The sequence below is a fragment of the Sphaeramia orbicularis genome, chromosome 4 (assembly GCF_902148855.1).
Source record: "Sphaeramia orbicularis chromosome 4, fSphaOr1.1, whole genome shotgun sequence".
NCBI classification, from domain to species: domain Eukaryota; kingdom Metazoa; phylum Chordata; class Actinopteri; order Kurtiformes; family Apogonidae; genus Sphaeramia; species Sphaeramia orbicularis.
The window spans coordinates 31,147,688-31,171,890 of NC_043960.1; the positions used below are offsets into that span (position 1 = coordinate 31,147,688).

Here is a 24,203-nt window from a genome sequence, read left to right on the forward strand (position 1 = left end):
TGTGACAGTAGTAACAGTAATAGTAGCAGTAATTGTTTTATTTGTATTACTTTCTGGAGCACAGAGAATGAATGAATGAATGAATGAATGAATGTTTATTTCAGTTAAATACAAGATACAAAACACACACATATAAAAAAGACAACAAAACAAAACACCTACATATTAAAAAAGAAACAAACAAGCATAAAATTAACACATTTTGTAACTGAAAAAGGAAGAAGCTGAAGCCGGAGGCTTATTTCTGCTTCTCCTATTTACACCCTTAGTCCATGTCCACACCTTAAGTTGCAACAGAAAAATACTTAAACTTAAATTATACTACATTCAGTGTAATAAGTTATTTTGTAAACATATTACTCTCATAGCCCTTCATAATTTGACCAATTAAATTCTTTTTGAAACTCAACAGTGAGCTACACAATTTCACTTCATCCTTCAATTCGTTCCATAGCTTGACACCAATAACTGAAACACTGTGATATTTAACGTTTGTTCTTACTTTACACTTTTCAAACACAAACATCCCTCTTAAATTATAATGTCCTTTTCTTAACTTAAAGATTTTCTGAACAGAACAGAACAGAGAGTGGTTTAAAATCACAAAGAAACTAACATTAAAATGAAGGACAAATGAACAAAGTAAATAAATCGCTGGAAGGAATGGACAATAAGGCACAAGAGATTCACAACTATACCAAACAACACGAAGAAACAGTGGTAGATCCAGAATTTGATGACATAAATTCATCTCACCTTTGAGCAGTGATAAACCAATAATAACAAATGGTGTTAATGCACTGTGGAAAAATCCCACAAAAACATTCTTCATCCGAGTAGAAGTGCTCACTGTGCAGTTGAATGATCCCTGTCAGTTTATAGAATAGATGAGACTGTGGATCCCACAACTGGGAAATTCACTGGTCAAGGCAGGAACAGAATAAAGTGCATAAAAAATGAGCACGCATAAACATAGTGCAAAAGACAAAAAATATAAAGATAGTAATAACAGTAAGAAGTAATACAATTGTATAGACTATGCACATATTCTATGTTTTTGGAATCATATTATTCCTACATTGTGTTGTATTGCTCCAGTTCTTAAGATGGTGCCACTGGAGTGGCAGCAGTGGTACCATGTCCTGCTCACATCTGAGCTTTTTCCCTTTATTCTCTTATGTACATTAATTATTATTGTAGAGTATATGGCCCTCAGCAAGGTGCAAGACTTGTAATACTCAATACCTTGCACTTCAATATGTATTTTCTGTACTTTAAAAAACGAAAATAATTTTCATATTTCTTACTTTAATCTTTATTTTAAGGAGCTATATTGCTGAAATACCGCAAATTTCCTTGTTGTGGAACTACTAAAGGATGACCTTTGTTTCTCATGCTACATATCTTTCTGTTGAGCTTGAACATTTTTTTAATGCTGCTATACACTTTACAGTAATGCATCATGTTCTATAGAATCATCATATGTATGCATTGTATACAAGAGGAGTAATTATCTGAAAGGGCAAATGTAGTGGAGTACAAGTACAATACACTCCATAATATCAGAGACGAATAAATATAAAGCTATATATAAAAAAACAAAAACAAAAAACAGCCAAGTGCATCAAACCTATGATAAATACTTCACTGCTGCATCTTGGTAGTTAAATTCACACTATTGTTACAACAAAATCAAAATCATGTTTTGGAGGACTCTTTTTGTAGTACTACTGGTCTAATGAAATATGATGCAACAGAGCCCCCTTGTGTTTCCCAATGGTAACCTCTTTGGAAAATTGTCTTTTTCCCTTTACATAATAAGATGTGTTGCTTTGTTTTCAGGAGTTAACAATGTCACAGTTTATAGATATATAGACTGTAGAAATCCTTATTTTAAAGCAGCACAAATAAGTCCACACACATCAAGTTATTACAACATCTGATACCTTTAATTCACAACTCCTGTGATATTAAAACATAAGTCTATTTTACACAGCTCAGTTAGCAGCTAAGAAAAAACAAAGACATGACCACAGTGAATTGGATGGGAAGTCAAAGTTAAAATTCTAGCTCAGATGTACAAAACAGTTACACAGCTGTTAACATCTGGGGCTAGTTGGGATAAAACTGTTGACAGTTTAACTACTTAGAATACATGATGCATCCATCTGCATCCATTTAGGATTTAGTTAAAGGTTTAGTTACAATTCACACCACTGAAAATCATGTACAAGCACAGGAATGACTGTATGAATGGACTGCTCCTGGATCATCATCTTCTCAGTTTTTAGTGCAGAATTTACAGGAATGTAACAATCAGCTGTTCTGGTAGTGGACTACAGTAAGATGGACCTCCAGCACACACTACACTAAATGCACATTTACATTTGGAGTCTGTTTTAATTAACCCAAGATCAAGTTTTAACCACAAATGAACTGTTCTGGAGTTCATTTGAAGCCATATGTAGACCACCTCTTCCAAGTGGTCTACAGGAAACTTTGACTCCAACTCTGCAGGGTTTGGTGTGTGGCGTGAACTTGACCTGACAACTACCTCTGCAGGTGTTATCGAAACAGCTCCTGTAGCCAGTTGTGCTTTGGATTATGGGGGCTGACTTGTGTTGTTGTAACAGAAGTGTATTACACACTCACACATACAGTATGTAGACGTTGTATTGGTGGATTCAATGCTTCTATGTGTACTCCATAGTGGACTGGGCAAGACTGGCGTGTAAATACAAGAGCCAAAAAGGAAGCTGTAGGTTTTCTGAATACTATTTACATACCTCAAACTAAAGCCACTTTTACACAGAGATTCCAGAAAAAAGGTGAGATGGTGATCCCACCTTTTTTCCCCACCAGTGACTGATTTCCACAGCCAAGCCAAAGGAGTAACAGAGGTGAGACAGGCTGGACTTTTACACAGCGGACCTGCGTTCTGGAATCAAAGGGGTGGTGACGCAGCGCAGTGTATAATGTGACATATAACTTGCGCGTCGGAAAAATACGATGAGCATAGCGATGTTGCTAACCTCTCCAGCGTTGGTCCATCTTTTACTGTTCCACAAATGTCAGCATGGATAAAATCCTCCGCCCGAAGTGGCAACAGCTCATGGATCTCTGCGTCTCCCCAGTTCCACATCTTTCCGGTCGCGTTGATATGTTTGTTTACTGTACACGGCCCGCGCTCAATTTTAAATCCCCCCCAGACATGGGGGTCACACACGCAATACAAAATCAAAATATCACACCTCGGATGTGGAATGAGAGGTGTTCCTTTTACATGCGCTCTGGAATTATGACTCCACCTTTATCATGGCTCTGTTACTACCTCCAGAGGTGTTACAGAGCTGTGACAGAGGGGGGAACCAAATGATCCCACCATTTCGTTTACACAGACATTCTGGAATAAAGGCAAAATATTCCTGTAACAGAAGTGCTGTGAAAAAGTGGCCAATTACAGACAGGTTTATGATCTAGAGAGGTAAAATGTTTTGAGACATCTACTTTGTGTATGTTCACAGGCAATTGCTGACCAGTCCACTATGATGCCAAAGTTGATGTATGAAATAATTCACAAAACCAGACCCTCTACTTGTTTTTACTTTGTTGTTCCCAACCCAGAGACATCTGATCAGTGAGTGGAGTTAACATTCTCACATGGTTTACAGTGATTTACTTTGGTTTGTTTCAATTCTTTAGTATGAAAAGGGAAAACATTACAGACTCAGCCGATTCAGGCAAAAGTAACCCAAGAATACAGTACTGTGCAAAAGTTTTAGGCGGCCTTTAGATTTGTTGCTTTTGCTGCGTTGAACTGAACGGGCATATTTATTTCTCAGTCTCTTTTCCTCAGATACAACAAGAAAATACAGGAAGTATGTGCACAGCCTTAAAAGATACACACAAAACAGAACTAAGTGGGTTGTAAAGGTTAAAGTCAGTATTTAGTGTGTGACCCCTGACAAGAAGCAGCAAAAACAGTTAGCAACATCTGGCATGTGTTGAATAAAACCTGGAATAAAAAAAATTAGAAAGTGAATGCCAAAAATTTCATATTGTCTGAACAAAAGGCTTAAAGATATGTTAAGCGTAAAAGGAAGGTCACACTAGATATGACCACTTTGATTTCTAGAAGCTGTTTTCTTCACTGACTTTGATATTACTGCTGTACATACTAGAGTAAAGTATGATTTTTTTTTTTATTATTCCAGCTGCTTCTTTGCTGCGTCTTGTCATGGGGTCAGGGGTCACACTAAATACTGACTTTAACCTTTACAACCTACAGTATTTAGCTCCATTTTTTTGTGTGTCTTTTAAGGCTGTGCACATATTTCCTGTATTTTCTTGTATCTGAAGAACAGAGACTGAGAAATAAATATGCATGATCATTTCAACGCTGCAAAAATAACAAATCTAAAAGGCCGCCTAAAACTTTTGTACAGTACTGTAGGTGTGAAAACGCCTTCATATTAATCACTGCTCTGCTAGTACATGATATCAGAAAGGAGGAACTGGTTAGTTGCTAGAAGCTATGTCCCATTTCAGAAGCTACAACAGAGGTGTGTTTAGAGAACTGAAGCTTCTGCAAATGAGACAGAAGATTCACAATAGCATCATGAGCAGTTTCAACTTATAACAATGATCGGTTCAGACAGTTCCTGTTGAACCGGACGAGGTGTGATCAGTGATAGTAGTAAAAATGGTAAATTGACAAATAAATAGCAATTTCAAAGTTATTTTTCTGCTAAAACCTAATTCATTAGATTCTATAGTTGGAACTGTGTATATGCAACATAGCAATGATCTGTTATTCATAACAGTTTGCTTGCTATAGAGAAGTAACAGAAATGCTGTCACTGACCACTGATTGGTCAGAAAAAGTGAATTTGACAGGATGTAGCTTCTGGAATGGAACTCAGCTAAAAGCAAACTTTAATATTCTATGACGATGAGCTGAGTCTTCCCTCGACATCGATGTGCCTAAACGACACTAAACAGAGAGCAGTGTTTCATGTACAGACAGCAGGAGGAGGATGACAGAAGGTTATGGAGTTCTGTTCCTGAGTCAATACAACCTCAGAGTGAGAGACAGAAGTTTAAAAAAAGCACACATTATGTCATTTACAGAGCGACTCTCTGGCTGACTTGAGATATGTATTTACAGTAGAACAGTCTGTTGGGGGTAATGCAGAGAGATTATCTTGGAAAAGAGATAACAAAGTCGAGCTCTTCTCTTTCCTCCTCTTCCCTTTTCCTCCCAAGGTCTAGATATTTTCAGGTCGACACAAATTGAAGAAAAACCACCCAATACAAAGCTCACGCCACTGACTGTCAGAGATGAGCCGAATCCTGATGACAACTGTATCTAAAATTGGTAACTTGTAGACCTTGGCAGGACGTCAGCATTTAGGAAGGTAGAGAAACAGGTCAGAGGTCAGACGTAGAAAAGTCGTACCCTGGAGGTGCTGACATGGAGATCATCATCATAGAACTTGGTCTCTATTATCACATTTCCACTGGAAGACAAAAACAACATGTCAGCTTCAACTTAGATGTCAAATCTTACTGAAAACATCAACATTATCACTGCCGATATGACTACTAATAGCTGAACATGATGGCAACACAACTCTAATATGTTATGAACTTATAATTTTGAGTTGATGATTGTTAGAAATTAAAATGCATATTATGTAAGATTTTTCAAAAAGGTAAAATAAAAATTAGATATGTCTATGGCCGAGTTAAAATTTCAAAGCTCCTTATGTAAGGTTTTATTTTATTCACTGTTGCCCATAAAGTTGGAATAATTTTGTTTTTAGACACATTCCTTTTTTTCTTCTTATTTACACACTTTAGTAATCACCTTTGACAAGGTACAATAATCACATACTGGGTCCCAGTTACACCTTATCTATCACATCACATTATCACAATCATTTCATGAGAAAAGGTAAAATATTTTATTCCAACTTTATGGGAAACAGTGTATAGAAGTCACATGACTAGAGTTGAAAGGCTTCATTAAGGCATTATGGGTCAGAGCAAATATGGATGTGACAACCTTATTGCTCTCTTTTCTGCTTAGAGACAAGGCTTTCAAGATAGGCTCTGGGTGTTTTGGCTTCACCTCTAAATGGCTTGCTTGTCTAATGCTAACTTACTGACAACACCATCCAAACTGGTGGGAACCAGACATGGTTGTTTTAAATGCAGTTATATAATTCCAGCTGGTTGCTAAACTTTAACACAACAACAACATGAATAATGATAACTCTATTAAAAACAAAAACACACTAAATGTAGTAAAATCAGAATTCATTGAACTCATGCCAACATTAGTTACTGTAACCAAATCATCCTTGTAGTCCAGGTATTGTAATTAACAGCAGTCTTAATTACAACTTAGCATGTCTTGCTAATGTAACCTCTCAGCCAAAACTACAGTAGAGCTGCTTGTCAGGACAAAAAAAAACATTCTTCAATAAACAGAAGCTCCAAAAGTCTAATTCAGCAGGCGAAAGAACTATCTATTACACAGCACTGGAGCTTCTATTAGTACTAAAGTGTTATTAAATGACAATTTACAAAGGTTAGTTTACCAAAAATACAATTAGATATACATATATGGAAACACACAATGCATTTGTGGTACAGATGACATAACCCAAACCCTCATATAGTATATACAGAAGAGAGGGCAGATTGAACCATCTGAGTGCAGACTCACGTTAAAACATTGGCTGGCATCATCTGGGACTCTGGAGCGGCTTCTATCAGGGACTGCCATGTGTTGGTGGAGTTGGGAATAACAAAGCCAAACTCAAAGAACCATTCTGGACAAAGAGACACACAGGAAGCTCAGTATTGCCAATTATTATTAGACATAGACAGACTTTATTTGTCATTCAAGATTTTACATTAAAAATAAAATTTTGATGCAGTAGCAATAAAACAGGCACTAATTTTATATATATATATATATATATATATATATATATATATATATATATATATATATATATATATATATATATATATATATATATATATATATATATATATATATATATATATACACATACACACACACACACATATATACACACACACATACATACATACATACATACACACACACATACACGATAGAATAAATATCTTTATAAACACGTGTTGAGTATAAAAAACTATGGTTCTCTGATATTTTCCATAGTGAATATTGCACACTGGAGCAGTTCAGTGTAGGTGAGGGTGTGTATGTGTGTAAGGGAGGGTGGGTGATATGTTGATGATAAAAATAATAATAATAATAATAATAATAATAATAATATCACCATTAATATGATGACTATATCACTCAAATACCATGTGCTTCTGTACTGTGATCGAAGCAGTGTTTAAGAGACATTTTTCCTCTGTGGTGGAAACCTGCAGTATAAACATATGTCTGCGCTGACAGGGTGCTGTCCCCTGGAGTGCCTCAGCCCTGTAAACCAGCTCCTCAGGGGCAACACTGCAAACACACAGTAACGGGGACTGACAACACTAACAACTGTTTACAAATGATCGCTGCTAACTGAGCTTGTACTGTCTGTTGTCGTACTGTGACAGCTCATCACATCTGTGGTTTCTGTTCTCAGCTGTGGTGTGGCAGAAGATCCAACAGGGTTTTAAAATAACTCAGGACTAAATCTTATAATCTCTTTTAGGGACCAGGCATCAAACACCAGTTCTTTAAGTGCCTGAGAAATTTCTCAGCAGATACACTTTACACTGTCAGGTTGAAGGTTCATTTAAAACTATGGATTCATTTGTGTTTTTCCCCACAAAGCATCATTGACAAAGATAAGTTAAGTTAAACCCAGTCCAGTTAAATAGTTCTGGAGGTGATTATTTCTTTAAAACTTTAATAAAAAACATTTTTTTCTCATTGCTGTTCTAAATTTTTCCAGTCCTAGTTCTAAAACAGGATAATCTATAGATAAGCTTGTAGTGAGTCACTTCTCAATTCAAATGGTGTTTTAGTCATACAACAAATATTGATAATGTACTGTAGTTATCAAATTTTAAATGAGCAACAAATCAGTTAATAACTAAAAAAAACTGATAAATAAAATAAATGTAAAAAAACAAAACAGTAAGTAATTCAGTCAACAAGAGGCAATAGTGATGAAAATCTGTCAAACCACAGTGAGATCAAACTGTTTAAGAAAGATGCAGATAAGCCAATAACTGAATACTGCTTCTGATTTAGTATGTTTTTCTCAGTCAGTATATGTGGACTGTAGTTCACCTGTTACCCCAAAGCTGTTCTAGAAGAGTGCAGTCTTGATGGTTTCCGTCTTCTCTGCTAGTGTTCTTTTTTTTTTTTTTAAAGCTCTGGACCTGCTCCATAAATAGATGAGAGAAATCTTGTTCCCTTTTCATGTTCTCACCTTATCATCCATGGCAGAAATGCAGCTGGAGCAAGTAATTCATGATCAATAAGACACTAGAAATTAGGGCTGCACAATTAATCGATTTTAAAGGGGTCATATTTTGCTAAACCCACTTTTATTAATCTTTGGTACATTTATTTGTGTATTTGGACCCTAACAGTTCAAAAAGTTTGAATTTGAACCCTCCAGGTGCTGCAAAGCTATCCTTATATTCATTTTGGCAAAGGTTGAGTGGATTTCTCCAACCTGTTTTAATTCCTTTTTAATTTGTTACATCATGGCATTTGCACAGATAAGGCCAAGACTTCCAACGAGTGCGCCACAATTGTTTGTCAGCAGCAGCAGTTGTAGTCCACACTGAAAATATGTCCAAACTTTGAGCCGATTACCTAAAATGTTCAGTTGCTGGTTGTATTAATGAACACAAGTGGCTAAATAGGACAGAGCGGAAGGAACAACCTGGAGGGAGTGAGCTGTGAACTGGCTCATTTGCATTTAAAGGGCCAGTGCTCAAAACGACCTCTCCTGTCATTACTCAGCAATTGGGTTGAAGATGGACCTGTGGAGTTGAATTAATGAAGAATTTGGACCCAAGGATAGCATTTACAGTTTATGTAGACCACAGGGCAAAGTTTTAAAATGCATGATTTAATTTAAGAAGCAAAATATCACTCCTTTAAATCAAAATTGGATTATTAAATTAGGACGATGATTAAAAAAGGGTAATCGTCAAATCAAATTTCATCTCTCTTGTGTCTCCAGGCCACGGACCTCTGGGCTACCATAGGCTCCTCCTCCTAACTGTGGGAGTGGTCTCCACAGTCTTTGGTTTCCACACACCAGTACAAACATGCTATTTGCTAAAGAGAGAAAGAGAGTGAGAAGTTTGTGGCTAAAAATAGCATGAGCGAGTCAGTTGTGTGGAATTGGTATGGTTTTGAAGTTTCCAATGAAGATCAAACCATTCCTTGCTGCAAACGCAGCCTGAAGGCGGTATCAGTCAAAGACAGCAGCAAAACCAACTTATTTCAGCACCTCAAACATCATCACACGCCAGAGTGGGAGCAATGTGTTGCATTGTGGGCTGCACACAAAAGCAACATGCTGGCTAAAACGCCACCACCAGCCTGAATCGAAAATTGAGTTTTTACAGGGGGAGGAAAAAAAAAAAAAAAAAAAAAAAAAAAAAAAAAAAAAAAAAAAAAAAAAAAAAAAAAAAAAATCAGGATTTTATTTTTGGCCAAAATCTAACCACAAAACAGCCTGGAAAGCCAGCCGTGAGAACAGGAGTACAGAGAGTTGTTGTTATGGAAACAATACATCATCTCTCTCTTGTTCTGGTCTGAACTGGCAGGTTTTCATAAAATTGCAGTTGTAAAGTTCCAGAGCTTCTTATCCTGAATTGTGCTTCAAACTACAAACAGAATACCAAATAAAACAATGTATGCTCATGTGCACTATTGTCTAATAGCAAAATACATTCATACTTAGTTTAACTTGTGCATTGTATTATACTATACTATGAGACAGAATAATATTGCTGGACAGTTATTTTCCATTTGCATCGGGACGTCTGAACCCACAAGACAAGGTCCTTTACTCACTGACTGACTGGTAAAGTAGTTTTTGCACATGTGGTTCATTGTTTTGTTGGATTACCTTCTAGACACTGTCCTTTAAAGAAAACCTTCTGTTCCAGTCTGAACTTCTCCAGTTTCTCTGAGGAGGAAAAGTTGAGTTCTCTGGACACTGCTTTACATTTCAGGATCTTCTTAGGGACCCGAGCTGGAGGGACAGACAAAAACAAACATGAAATGTGTTCACAGCTGGTTACAGGAAGTGTTTCTGTCGGATATCTGTTTCACCTGGATATTACACAGTACGTGAAATCATTAGATGCAAAGATTGTTTTTGGTGTCAATTCACTAGATGCACAGGACATGCAGAGAACTGAGATATCATTTCTCTCTCACCTTGCAATTAAATGCCATGCAATTAGATAAAAATAGAATAATGAGGCTTACACTGTCGGGGGCAGACAGCAAGGGTATATCCCTGAAATCCCCCCAATCCTCTGCTTAAATCTGTCCATGATTATTGTTAGACAATCAATATGAACTCAATTTGAGCTACATCAACCCGATAGTGGCAGAATAATGGGCAGAGTACCCATTTTCCCCTACAAAACTCTACCTAGTGAATGAACATGACACCATATGAACTCTGGATGGCAGCCAGAAAGTAGACATTTGTAAGATAATCAATACCAACCAAATTTTATCTAAATCGGCCTATTATTGCTTGCTTTATGTCCAAAAAACTGATGTTGAGCTAAAGTGCCCCCATTTGGATGAGTTCTAATACTCAAAGAGAAACTGAAATCGATAAGGTTCTTCCACCAGGGGTCCCCTATGTTGGTTATCAAGGGAGAAGAAATCAACCAACTCTGTCCTAGTCATTGTGTTCACACGAAGGATATCTGGCGGCGTTTGGGGTAAAACCATTATATCCTCGAAACTCTATATCGGATATACAATAAACAAAGTGGTATAAAAGATAAACTATAATGGAATATAAAATATATGAATAAAACCTATTTACAATAACAGTAGTGCAATACAGTAATGCACCATTTTCTCTGAAATATCCAGAAAATATAAACTTTCCTTCAAAATCGGAACTACCTTTAAGTCATTTTTATGTGTGATGAATACATTACGTTTATTTTAAACCCATCATACATTAAGCCCACAAAATTGCTGTGTTTGATATGCATACCTTCATGCTCTACTCCTGGCACTGACAGGTCTTCAGTTCCCTGCCACAGCACTTTACCTGTCTCTGCATCTCGAAGATTCATCCAATTTCTGACACAAAATAGTTAAGCAGCAATAACTTCAACTAACAGAGCTGCATACAAAATTCATCTTACACAGCAGATGATATGTGACATTCTGTCCCATTCTGTAACTTTTTGCCAAGCTGCACAGTATTCAATACAACTAACCCGATGACATAGGCGTTAAAACTAAAATCACTCTGTCTTATCACATCCAATTGTAAAGCTGCCTTTTTATGGTTCCAGCAGAAAACACAAAAAGGTAATGCTTTTAGACAGATGAAGGCTGACAGTGGAGAACATGCACAAAATATAAATAGAATAAACACACGCTTGAAGTGGAGAACCATCAGGGACAAGTAAGAGGCGATGGTGGAGCATTAATCTACTCAGTTGTTCCAACTGTTAACAAGACAAGAAAGAAAATTAGGTCTGACTAATGGAGGGTGAAAAAAAGAAATCACATTAATATACTGCCCATGAAAATAATGACATTAATATGAAAGATGAGTGTAGCCAAATAGGATTCTAAGAAAGCGTGATTTTCTTTTTCCATCAGCCTGAGCGTCACCTCACTCTAAAGTACATCTGAGTTATTCTTGTATAACCAATGATTTTATCTTTACAAGCAAATAATTGTGTTAGAAAGAAAACATCACTCCACGTACTAATTTCCCATTGCTGCCTTCCACTTTTCTTTTTTTTTTTTTTTTTTTTTTTTTAACTTATTTTTAATATTTTGGTTTTTATTCATTTATCTTTTGAAATTCTAAAGTTAAAAAAAAAAAAAAAAAAAAAAAAAAAATCACATTTTGACTTCATCAGAAACTGATAAGAACTCATTCATTTTCTGAACCCGCTTTATCCTCACTAGGGTTGTGGGGGATGCTGGGACCTATCCCAGCTACCTATGGGTAATTTTAGGTTGACCGATTAACCTTTCAGTGCATGTCTTTGGATGGAGGGAGGAAACTGATTACATAACACCAAAGTCTTATTAAGAAAGATTAAAAAAAACTAAAGGATGCATACATATGAATCTTGATCACTGAGCATCAAACTAGCTGCAAAAAACATTTTTCCTTGACATTAGTAATTCAAGTGAAGAAGCCTGATATCAATCATTAACTTTCAGAGCCATGTTCTGCTGATACTGATAGTGTGTAAAATGTCCTTTTGGCCTATCTCTGATCTCTACTTCAGATTGAAATGTTTGATGCCATAGAGTGAGACATAAATAAAAGACTCAGTAAAGCCACAATAACAAGGACATAACATCTAGACCAGGGACACCTATTAACTGCTCAAATTCAAATAATAAAACACTCTCCATATTCGTCAGAAACTTAAACAGGTCATAAATTTTACAGCAGGCTTTTTTTTTTTTGGTTAGTATTATGATTCACCAGTGTGAAAGCAGTCATGATGCAAGTCACTCCAACATCCTCTGCTTGACCTGACTGATGCACATACACAACAATTTAACAACACAGAACAGTAGGATAGTACAGAATTAGCAGATGGATCATTTGTTAACATAGTAAGTAATGAATTCTAACAAACAAAGCCTTAATTGCAATTCTTTCAGAGTTCTTTGCTGTAGAATGTATTAACTGCCTGTTCTGTTTTACAGCTTGTGTTAATTTATCTCTATCTGAAGATGACAGTGTGGATTAAATATCTTAGAGTTAAAAGTGCCCAAGACATAAAATTAATTTTCTGTAACAATAACATTAGTGTCAGTTATTGTGACTAATCTTAACAGTGGCATAAAATAAAAACCAAGGCTGACTGTTCGGTGGACAGTTCCTGGTGCTGAAACATAGACTCTTTCTCTGTCATTCAAAAAGAATAAGCATTACCCAGCATTGCTTCACCACATTAAACCCCCTTCAGTGATCGTTGAACGATGAAAAAAATGGCCAGATCTCTCAACGATGTTTCAATGAGCACCCAGCGATCACCAAGATCTCTCAATGATCTTTCAGTGATCTCCAAGGTCACCACAGTCTCCTCAAAGTTTTGACTCGGTCCAAAACAATCTCTCAACGATCACCAAAGGAAGCGATTTCTCAACAAACGCTCAAGGAGCCCTCAGCAATCTTATCGATCTCCCAATGATCTCTCAGCAGTCTTTCAATGAATGCTAAATTTTTCCACCCCGAAGGTAGAGATGATTGAGAGATCAATGAGGCAATGGGTATGGCTATCTCGATGACCCCTCCCCCCGCCTGATCCAACTGATCAGACAGTTTAAAGTAGGGGGCCAAGGGCACAACGAGTCCACAAGGATCTCCCAAACATTTGCACAGAAACAGCTTTTTCGAGGCTTAGGAGATTGTTGAGAAATCGGGCCAATTTTTGATCACTCAACGGTCACCCAACGATCTCCGTGCTGTGTAAAGGGGCCCTTACAAAAATTACTTCAGAAGAGGCACTATCTTTTCAAAAGCAACAAATCTGATCTGCTGCTTAATTTACCTCAAGGCCAGTATTGCAAACAAAGCTGACAAGGCACTACTAGTTCATACAAATACTGTATGTCAAAACAAAAAAGGAGAAAAGTTAATAATACTGGGGTAAAAGACAGCTGACTCATAGGTATCATAATAATAACACTAGAGCTGCAACCGATTAATCGACTCGAAGTGATCCAAAAAAATCATTCAGCCACAATTCTCCTGAATCAAAGCTTTGTTTCCTTCATTTCTCTGCTGTTAAACATTGGTTCCACTGTTGCGTTTCACACAGGCGCTTATTGTGATGCACAAAGAAGCTTCAATTCAGGAAAACTGCAATAGAATATCTCCAATCAATTAAAGTCGATTAATTGAATCGGGACTTTTTGCATCAACTTCAAGCACCTAGTCGATTAATCCGTTGCAGCTCTAAATGACACTTCACAGAGTATAGAATGTTTGTCATCTGAACCTGATCATCATAATCAACAGGATCAATCATAGGTACTGGAAATAGTTCTCAAACAGCAGGCAACAGCTTCCCATGCTCACGAGCATTTGTCCAAAGAATTTTTAATTTTTAAAAATATCTGGGGATAAAGCCATGTACCAGCATACACTAAATTCAACACTCAAGCTACACACAGACTCTTGAAAATTACTACAACCTTGATGGATTTGCCTTTATTGCAAAATTTCATTTCAGCCCAGAACAGAAAATATGACACTTCATACTGACGTCTTTCACAGGATTGGCTCTAAGTTGTCTACTTCATGCCAATGGAAAATGGGTGCTGTGATTGTAACAGCAGGGGAACATCACACATTATATAAAAACACTGCATTATGTAATGTCAAAATTTATCACATTTTCCCTTCATTATGTAATATGTTACTAATGTCTCTTTTGATGAATCACATACATTTCTAACAGTTAAATCTTCTCAAATATTAAACTAGACTGTTGTTGTAGTTGACACTGATCCTAGTCTAAGTAGCCACATGAAAGCAGTGACAAGATCAGATTTTTATCATGTTTATCTTACAAAAATAGTCAAACTCCAGGACTTCATGTCTAAGGTTGACCTGGAGAAACTCATTTATGTTTTTACTTCTAGCAGAGTTTACTAGTTCAGTGATGTTTCTTCAGTACTCCCCCCCCCAAAAAAAATTCCAGTTCAGTTAAAAAGCAGCTGCTAGAGATGCAACTCAGTCATCAATTTATCACTACAAAGAGTGAGTGTTATTATATAATGCTGTGTTTTTATGTAATGTGTGGTTTGTTAGGAAGTGGCCACATGTAATGTTTGGGTAATAAACTCATTGACACCAGTAGAGAACAGTTATCGCACACCTCATTGTTCTAGCAAGTTCTCCACTTAGCAACCTGTCACACTCAGATACTACTTAGTGTCACACACACTTGACACCATGCCATCTGTGAAGCTCTTCACCCCTCACACCCATAATGCCACTGCGTCCAAACACTCAGGCTCAAGGGTTTGGAGGTCTCTGCCGCTTGCATAACCCACAGTACTGTTCAGTTCTGAGGACACAACTTTCCTTTTACCAGAAACTTGCTCCTGAGTCCTGAAGTACTCATGCACTATTCATATGGTCTATTAATAAGTTTGACGATCATAAATAATACCTGCAAAACTCTTGCAAGTGGAATTTTGTACAAGTTAAAAATGAGATGACCAATGTCTTTACCAGTGGCATGTTTACAGGCGAAATAAAACTACATCTGCTACCTTATCTAGAGAAAAAAGTACTCTGTTCAACATGTGTTTTTATTTCAATCTCAAATCTTTAAAACTGTGGTGGTCAGTCAATGTTGAAATTAATTAAATTACTTTAGCTTAGTGAATGAAATCGAAGCTTAGAATCAGGGAACAACTGATACTGACAGCTGATACTTATTTATGTATACAATTTTTTTTTTTAGTTTTTTTTCCTCATTTTTGTCATTAATCAATTATTCATCATTACATAGCTACTCTTGTGTCCTTCTTTATTATTATTAATTAGTTACTCCTAGATTAGCACCTGTTAGTCTCCATTAACAAATTAATTTTCATTTTTTCATCATTTAGTTATTATTGTGCTAATTCTGGTGTTGGTTAGTTATACTAGTTAAGTTAATCCAGTGCTCTTATGCAATACTTTATTATCATTCATTGTTATTTTAGTTTTTATTTTGGTTATTGTTACCTATCATCATTTAATTATCCTCTATTATTAATTATCTTTGGCTATTTGGTATTCGATTTTTCTATTTGACTATCTGTATACCTATATAACTAATAATAATAATAATAATAATAATAATAATAATAATAATAATAATAATAATAATAATAATAATAATAATAATAATAATAACAACAACAACAACAACAACAAAAACTACAACAGAAAAAATTATCAAATTCCATTACCTTCAAGTATTGACTGTACCCTGTAGAGGCAACAGGACCAATATCATCAATGCAGAATTAGCTTTTAAAGCCCCTTTTTGTGCAAGGGCCTGTCTTCAGCCCCTCCACCATCCCCCACTCCTGCCTCTGTCTTTCTAGCAAACAATGCTGACTTGAATGGTTTCTCTAATCCTCTCAAGTCTAACTAAATCCAATCTCCAGCATCAAACCGACATCCTCATCACCTTCCAGAATAATCCAGGCATGGCTGCGTTATGTCTTGGTCATTTATGTTTTCCACCAGGTCAAATAGCATGCTAAACACTGTTAAGAATATGCAACTTCTACATAATTTGTGACACTAGAAATAAAAGAAAGGCAAGTTAATTAGTGTATGGCCACAGTAATCATGCCTTATCCCTTCAGCTTCCCCCAGAAATTAAATAAAACAAAATACTTGTACAGTAAAGCACTTAACCAACAACATACAATGCACAAAGAACATATTCCACAGCATCCCCATGGCCTGTTGCAGTGTATGTCTGTGTGTGAATAAAACCCAAGGGGACTTACACAAACCTGACAGGACACACACACACACACACACGTTAATGAGCCCCAGGTGACAAGCTGCAGTCACCATTTAGTCTGTATTTATTTTTAAAGGCATGTTAATGTTTCAAAGTATTGCCCGCTTCCTGAACTACAACATGATCAGAGTAAAACAAACCCACACCCAGCCACAGTACAACTGCAGGGTTTCACCTACTCAGCAGGTCTGATGCAAAATATATGGAAGAAAATGGAAGAGAATGCTCATTTCTGCTATTCAAATATCTGGCTCCATGTATAACACTGATAATCAAATTGGATATGCAAGTATAAATTATTGGCATAAGTTACTGACACTGACACATTTCCATCATCACAATATGAACATCTGCAATAACCGCATCACCTGAAATCCAATAAGTAGCCTATTAAAAATAACCTTTTTTTGCATGTCATTATAGTCACATTTCTTTCTACAGAGCTAATACCAAAGAAAGGAAGTCACATTACCTTACATGGAAACAGTTTGGTTTTGCACAGTCTGATGTGAAACAGACCACAGCACCAAGTTAAGTTTGGAAAAGTACCAATCCTGCACAATATGATAAAAATCTGTGATATATGACAAAGTTATTCAGCATTGTGATGATAGGACTTGAAATAAAGAGCCGTTTTGTTTTTTTTTTGTTTAAAGAAACTGCAGATGACTATCCAACCAACTGTACAAAAAGTTACATCAAACTATTTATAAAAGATGATTTAACTATAAAAATGTTGCAGCTTGATTTCCCCTGATCCCTTAAAATATTTTTATTTAAAAATCTATACGAGTTATCTTTATCATATAAGACATTTTGGCTTCTCTTATTTCTCTATGGGGTTTTAATGTTTTGTCATCACTTGCAAATTCTGAGAAATGGACTGCTAGCATGTGTAAAAAAAAAAAAATCATGTCCATACAACTGATTAAAATGTATGAGTCATCAATAACACTGGGAGAAACTCTCCTTAGCTCTATTGCCCAGCGCTATTTTCTAGCAAATGGTTTTAAGGAAATAAGGACAGAGACATGGGAAACTTCTGAGTCCCTTTTGACACAAATATCTTCTCATCCTCTGTAAAACTCCATAAACAAAAGACAAAATCTGTCATATTCATGATCAGAGTTGAGTCACTCCTCCTCACTTTTAAAGACGGCTGCGACAAATATTTCCATCCTTTGAGACAGAGATGAGCAGCAAGGCATCTTTAATCACTGTTAAAAGAGTCCATTGTATAACTGAGGTGATCAGTTGCATTTAAAGAAACAGCAGAAGACATGAATGTACAATAATTATCAAAAGGGAGGATGTCATCCGATCCAATACTGATATCCAGGTTCTAATGCACAGGTTGATTTATACAAAAAAAGTCTATAAGTACTACAAAAGGTTTTGTATTTAAAGCCAAGCCTGACATTGCTTTTGACATAGATAATGATCCCTGTATCTTCCACTGGGATCAACAGGGGTATGAGATCAGTACTTAATATTAGTTCATATCCACAACCTGGGAATCAGTAGACTTATCAGAACTGAAAAAAAAAAAAAAAAAATCAGTGTAGAGCATATGTCTCTACTAACCAGGACAGAGCCTTGTGTAACACCTTTCCACAAACTCCCCTCCATCTAACTTAATTCTTCCTGTTTTCATTTACAAGACTGCTCAAATCAGGACAAACATCACTTCTGCTATAATTAATTTCACATGACACAGCCATAGAGCATCTTTGGCCTTTTCCCTACTAAACTTTGAAAGGACTGCTTTGTCTCTAAAGAAAGCTAATACAGATCATAGACTTAAAGCTTCTGTTGGTGATCTAGCTCACAAATAGCTGAGATAATCTTGGGATATGACAGATCTCAGACGAATAGGAGCTAATGTATGAGCTAGTGTGTGAGTGATAACAGATAGTAAAGCAATCGTGTTCCTTATGTGAAGTCAGGAAATGATGTCCCTTTGACTTTCTGTGTTGCCTTTAACTAGACAGAAGGTAGCAAATCCCTAAAGCATGGATTTAAGCATTACCACACTACAGCAAGAGGCCTGACCTTTGCAGCAACAAAGATACTCCCCTTTAGGACACTTCTTACGACAGGGTTTATCAGAGGGTTAAACCATGACTGCTTCAAGGATATTTAAGGTTAAACAGTCAAATTTACACTGACTGCAAGAAAGTATTGCGGTATAGTTAAGGTAGGTGTATCAAGCATAAATCCTGAAGTGCTTATTCCTGAGTTCATTAGTGGGGCTAATTCAGCCGTACAAGGTCAGATACAGGCACAGATTGTATGGGAAGCATTAAATTAACATGTTGGCTGCTTACTCACGCGCACTATCATGTACCACAAACTAACAGTCTACTGAGATCAAAAGCCAAGGAAGCAAAAACAGCTTTATAAAGGAAAACAGACATTTTAAAAAGTTGACAATATTCACTGATAAATGTTACCAAACAAACTGTAAAATCAAAACCCAAAACTTTGTTAATGGTTTTGAATCTTTGTCTAAATTCTGTCTGTCTGGATAGACTTTAACACACATAGACACACACTCTGATCTTTCAAGACAACTGTGACCACAACTCAAGCAACCAATCATGCACACAGTGAAGATTCCACTTCTGTAGCCTACTGACAAGATAGGTAAAAACTATGAAAAAGCCCAGCAGATCAGTTACTAAAATTAAAATGTTCATAGCAAAAAAAAAAAAGTAATACCGCAACATCTCTAAACCTAGAGGAAAAGTGCATCCAAAAATAGCTGGAGTTGGATCTGAGCAGTTGCTTTAGCTGGAAAGCACACATTTACTTCAAAGAGTAAAGTAAACCCAAATATGCACAATTCATCTACACTTCTTTTTGGACTAATGAAATAAAGACTTTTAGAAGTGCAACACCAGAGGAAAATGGTAAACAAAGGTAAATATACAGAACTAACAGACGTTTAGCACGACGCACTTCAGCATGACTGAAATGCAGCATGAGTGAGACCAGTCACAGGAAAAGCATGTCATGGAATAACAAAAAAATAAAAATTAAAAATTAAAGGGAGAGGTTAAACAAAAATGACAGAGCAGAGCTAGTCTGGTAAGCTAATGACCTAAATATGCTCCCAAACAAATTAAGGTAGAAGGCTAAAATAATTGAGCATATACGTAAAGACTTAACTTTGACAGTAACATTATGCTCACAAATATTTCCTCAAAACTTTATGTGTGGAACATGTCTGAAAGTGTTTCAAAATGTACTTTTTGGAGTAGGAACATCTAAATATAGCCAACACTTTGATCTTGCACGCAGCAAGAGGACGCACCTGTGTTTGACGTCTGTGTACATAGGTTAACGCAGCATTATGGAGAACATACAGGAGCACAAAACAACTATTTCACTACTTACCGCTGGCAACATTCGTGTTGTTAAATTTTGACCAAATGCACGGCAACACTGACTTGAAGTTTGTTCGACTAGCATCAGGCATTCACCTGCTTCAGCCTTATTACGCTAGCATCCTCCGCTTATCGCTCCAACCACCGTTAGCCACAGAGCGAGGCCACGCATTTAAGCTAGCAGCCCGTCTTTCGGATGGGAGATAACTAGCTTCTTGTACTATAACTACGGAAACTTTTTACATTCAGCTCAACTGTGTATATAAAACTCACAAGGGAAGCTAATGAAACATAAATAGACTGGCAGGCTAAGCAGAGAGGCTAAGCACAGCAGCTAACCCTAATGTACCATTAGAGTCGATTATGACATCCAGATTTAACTACTACCACCCTGCTAAGTTTACTAACAAAATGCAACACAGGGACGACATTTAGCTTATCTAAAGCGGCAGCATGTCAACAAAGCAAATCTTCAGCAAAAGGATACAGCTTGAAGCCCTTCAATATTTCCTTGGCCCTGTCTTCGTCTGAAGACATTTCAAAAATAGTCTATTTGCTTTTCTTTCAGAAAACAAGGATCCGTTGAAATAACACCCCGCCGTTTCTGTTTGCGTCACTATTACCTAACTACTGTCAGCTACGGTTCGCGTGGAAATGGCATGAAGTATATGCACTTTCCTCGATATTGCTGGACTGCAGGTTAAATCTGATCCGATAATGCAATCAGCTAAATATACCTAGCTAACTAACAGACATCTAGGCCAGCCTGTCAAACACACGAAGAAACTTGTAACAGCCAATCACAGGCCAAAAATCAGAGACCTGGGCGGGACTTAATCATGTAGAGACGCGTCACCAGGGGCAACGCCACTCACTTCAGCGGATTCGGCAATGGCGGCAGTCTCCATGCCTGTACTACTTCTTTTCTTAAAAAAAGTAAACAATAAACATGAATAACTTCAAATCTAAATTTGATTGGCACCTTTTCTGAAAGTAGTGAATCACACTTGTTAAAAACCTGATTCTGACCTATCAATCCTGTTTTTTGAAGGGAATAATTATCTTGCTTCTGTGTAACCTGTGGTGTAAAGACATAATTTACTTTACATAAGCCACTTGAAATGTTTTTTGATCTGTCGTGTTTGCTCTTGATGCCCCCTCTCTGTGGCAATACCATTATTCATCTGTTATTCCAGAGATTTCCAGATTATTAAATCAATGGATTAATTCTTGGAAAATGTTCATGGAGCTTTTTTTTTTTTTTTCTTACAGAGATCTGAATTATGTTTTCTTAGAAATAATTCTGTACTTACCATCAAAGGAAACAGTTCAACAAGAATCCTATATTATAAAAGGGAAGTGGACTCATGTTTGTCTCGGGCATCACACAAAATCCGGAAAGAGCTGACTACTGCAGTTGGGCATACTTATGTTTTTTTGGACAAGTAAGAGACTAGTGAAAATGGCAAATTGATAGGACCAATATTTTGGGAGATATTAGTAATTTGGAATGCAATGGCCTCCCAATGGCCAGTCACATTTCTATGCCCAGAATCATCATTCACAATTTCAAATATTAGTATGTATGTAATAAGTTTTACTCAAAGACAATCTAATCTAAATTATAGGACAGTAACTTTCAACAGAATCTTACACTATAATTGGCCAAGGGGTATTAAAAGCGTGCAGCACGTTATGTTTCATGTTAGCAGCATCACTACTGACTGCTTGTAATTATGAGATATGCCTTACTTGTATTCTACTTTATTTGAGCATTTCCATTTTATGCATCTTTATATTTCCACATTCAACTAAACAACAGCTTTAGTCACTGGTAACTTTCCAGATGAAAATGTTAAACAATGGTAATAACAGCCTTATGAAAATAATACAAAGCACAAGATTACACTAGTGGTTTCCAACATTTGTAACCTTTGACATCTGTGTGTCTATGTAAGTTGTTAACTGGTAAAATTTTCCCTCTGATGTGTTTGTATCAATGAATGTTCAAGTCATTCAATATCATCACCAAAGAAATGAAAGATGACAGATAATGAATAAAGTGTTGCAAAAAAGTCATATGAAAGGTCATTTTCAAAAAAGAAGAGATAACAAAAGGAAAGTAGAATACTTAATACTGTAAATAAAAGCACATTATTAAGGATATCCTTATCCAGCATTATCAAGTACTAGTTGAAAACTCACAGTAAAGTTGCATACAATACAGTGCACGAAGGACAACAAAATGAGAAATATTTCAATTAATTTATATATGAATTAAACGTTTTGCTGCATTGTTTGACATATGGAAAGCAGAAGTATAGACTGAACAAACATGCAAAATATAAATCTGTCTGACAAAATAAAAGTAATGTTCAACCAAGACATGCATTACTGATGAAAGCAAGTTAGCAACAAGTTCATCACAAAAAAAAAAAAAAGAAGTGTAATGGAGTTTTAGTGCTAACAGGACTAGGTATTAATCGACCATTTAGTTAAATGAACTTTCAGTAAACTGTACGAGTTTATGACTTGCGGGAATGGAGTTGCATTCTAATGCAGCTTTAACAGAAATATAGACACTTTTTTATGAGTGGGATACTGCAGTCCCCTCTTGCTGTCATATATTACTGCAAGTGGTCCCAGCTTGGTTCAGTTTTCTCAGTTTGGTTTAGAGTGAGTTGCATTAACAACAGTAGGTTTTAGACTTTGGATTAAAACCTTCCTAAACTATAAACTGTAAAAAGGATAGCTTTATTTCCCTTCTTTTTATGGTCATTTTTATTTGACCATTAGTGGCTCTTCATTCTCCCACTCCACTTACTGCTTAATATTGAAGGTGCTTGAGACGGTTTTTCTAGAGATGATCCCTAGGTGGCGTTGTTGGCCTTCTCCCGGTCTTCACTTTTTTACTCATGCCACACGACCATTGTCATTGTAAACATGCAACAATTTAATATTATCATTTAACTTATATGAGCAAAGTGTAAATATGAGTTAAGTATGAAGCTGTTTATCTGAAAAAGTAGACTATTTTTTAATCTTACACAAGAAGAAGGAATTATTAATTTGGGTTTATGTCTAAAACAAAAAAAAAAAAAAAAAAAAGACTGTTTAAGACACCATCTTAAATACCAGTTGAATGTTTATGCAAGACACCAAATGTTCAAGGTCAGTTAAATAAGACTCTGCTCTGCCTCTGAATGTGTCAGAATGTTTGTTTCAGTCTCTCAACCTTGAAGTAAATGTTACAGCCATTCATTTGGTTTGTCAGGTGAAATGTAACCCAATCTGTACTCTACTGATCTGTACTGATCCCATGTCCTTCTCAGAGTATTCATCCACCTGCAACTAAAAACTGAAATAGACTGTTGCTTTAAATGTTAAGTTGTCAAATCTGTCTTAATCATACTCTCTAGGATATCTGTCTAGCTTGCTGTTGAAAACATGCATCATCTTACATGTAGCATGTTCAGATAGTGGTCTAAAGATAGAGTCACTCAACAGCAACAAATTTTCACTTCTGATCTGATGATGATAACACTGGTCGACAACAAATTTATTGTTTAAGTTTTTTGAGCTGATTTAGGATAATTTTGGTGTGCTGAATCCAAAAATCACATTAATTTTGCTCAATCAGGTCAACTTTCTGAACTATGCTACATATTGGCTTTTTAACATTTTTGCTTACATTATGGGCATTTTCACATCATATGATACAAAATTCTTTCATATTTCTTGCAATAAACGAGTTCTGAAGATTTTACTTTTGCCAATTTATGATTAATGTTTTTTTTTAATATTACAGGTGAATGAAATGGCTTCGACTAGAAGATCTTGCAAAAATAAGCCTGACGTATTCTGCCACATCTGCGGTGAATACACCATTGTACCTAACAGGAATCCTGTTAGAAAACGATTTTTTTTTTTTCTCTTAAAACCTATTTTGGGTGAGAAAAAAAAAAAAATCAACTGATAAAGTCACAAAAATGTAATCAATTTTGTGAGAAGATCAAATTTTTCAAAATCAAATTAGCAAAAAAAAAAAACCTGACCTGATTG

General features: G+C 36.2%; 1 protein-coding gene across 1 annotated transcript; it reads right to left on the reverse strand.

Annotated features, from left to right (window-relative positions):
- Positions 1-5,131: 5,131 nt before the first annotated feature.
- pde6d (phosphodiesterase 6D, cGMP-specific, rod, delta) lies at positions 5,132-20,866 on the reverse strand. Its single transcript, XM_030132029.1, has 5 exons — positions 20,629-20,866; positions 11,223-11,311; positions 10,104-10,229; positions 6,734-6,839; positions 5,132-5,519 (listed from the first exon to the last, which is right to left on the reverse strand). The coding sequence occupies exons 1-5, from the start codon at positions 20,676-20,678 to the stop codon at positions 5,438-5,440; spliced, it is 453 nt and encodes a 150-aa protein (XP_029987889.1). The 5' UTR covers positions 20,679-20,866; the 3' UTR covers positions 5,132-5,437.
- Between the last annotated feature and the right edge of the window lie 3,337 nt (positions 20,867-24,203).

Excerpts from the sequence above, each read along its gene's own strand:
- pde6d (XM_030132029.1), bottom strand. The coding sequence starts at position 20,678 with ATGTCTTCAGACGAAGACAGGGCCAAGGAAATATTGAAGGGCTTCAAG. Across the intron at positions 11,312-20,628 it reads ATATTGAAGGGCTTCAAGCT|AAATTGGATGAATCTTCGAG; the intron begins GTATCCTTTTGC and ends ATTTTGTGTCAG. Across the intron at positions 6,840-10,103 it reads TAAAGGACAGTGTCTAGAAG|AATGGTTCTTTGAGTTTGGC; the intron begins GTAATCCAACAA and ends CTCTTTGTCCAG.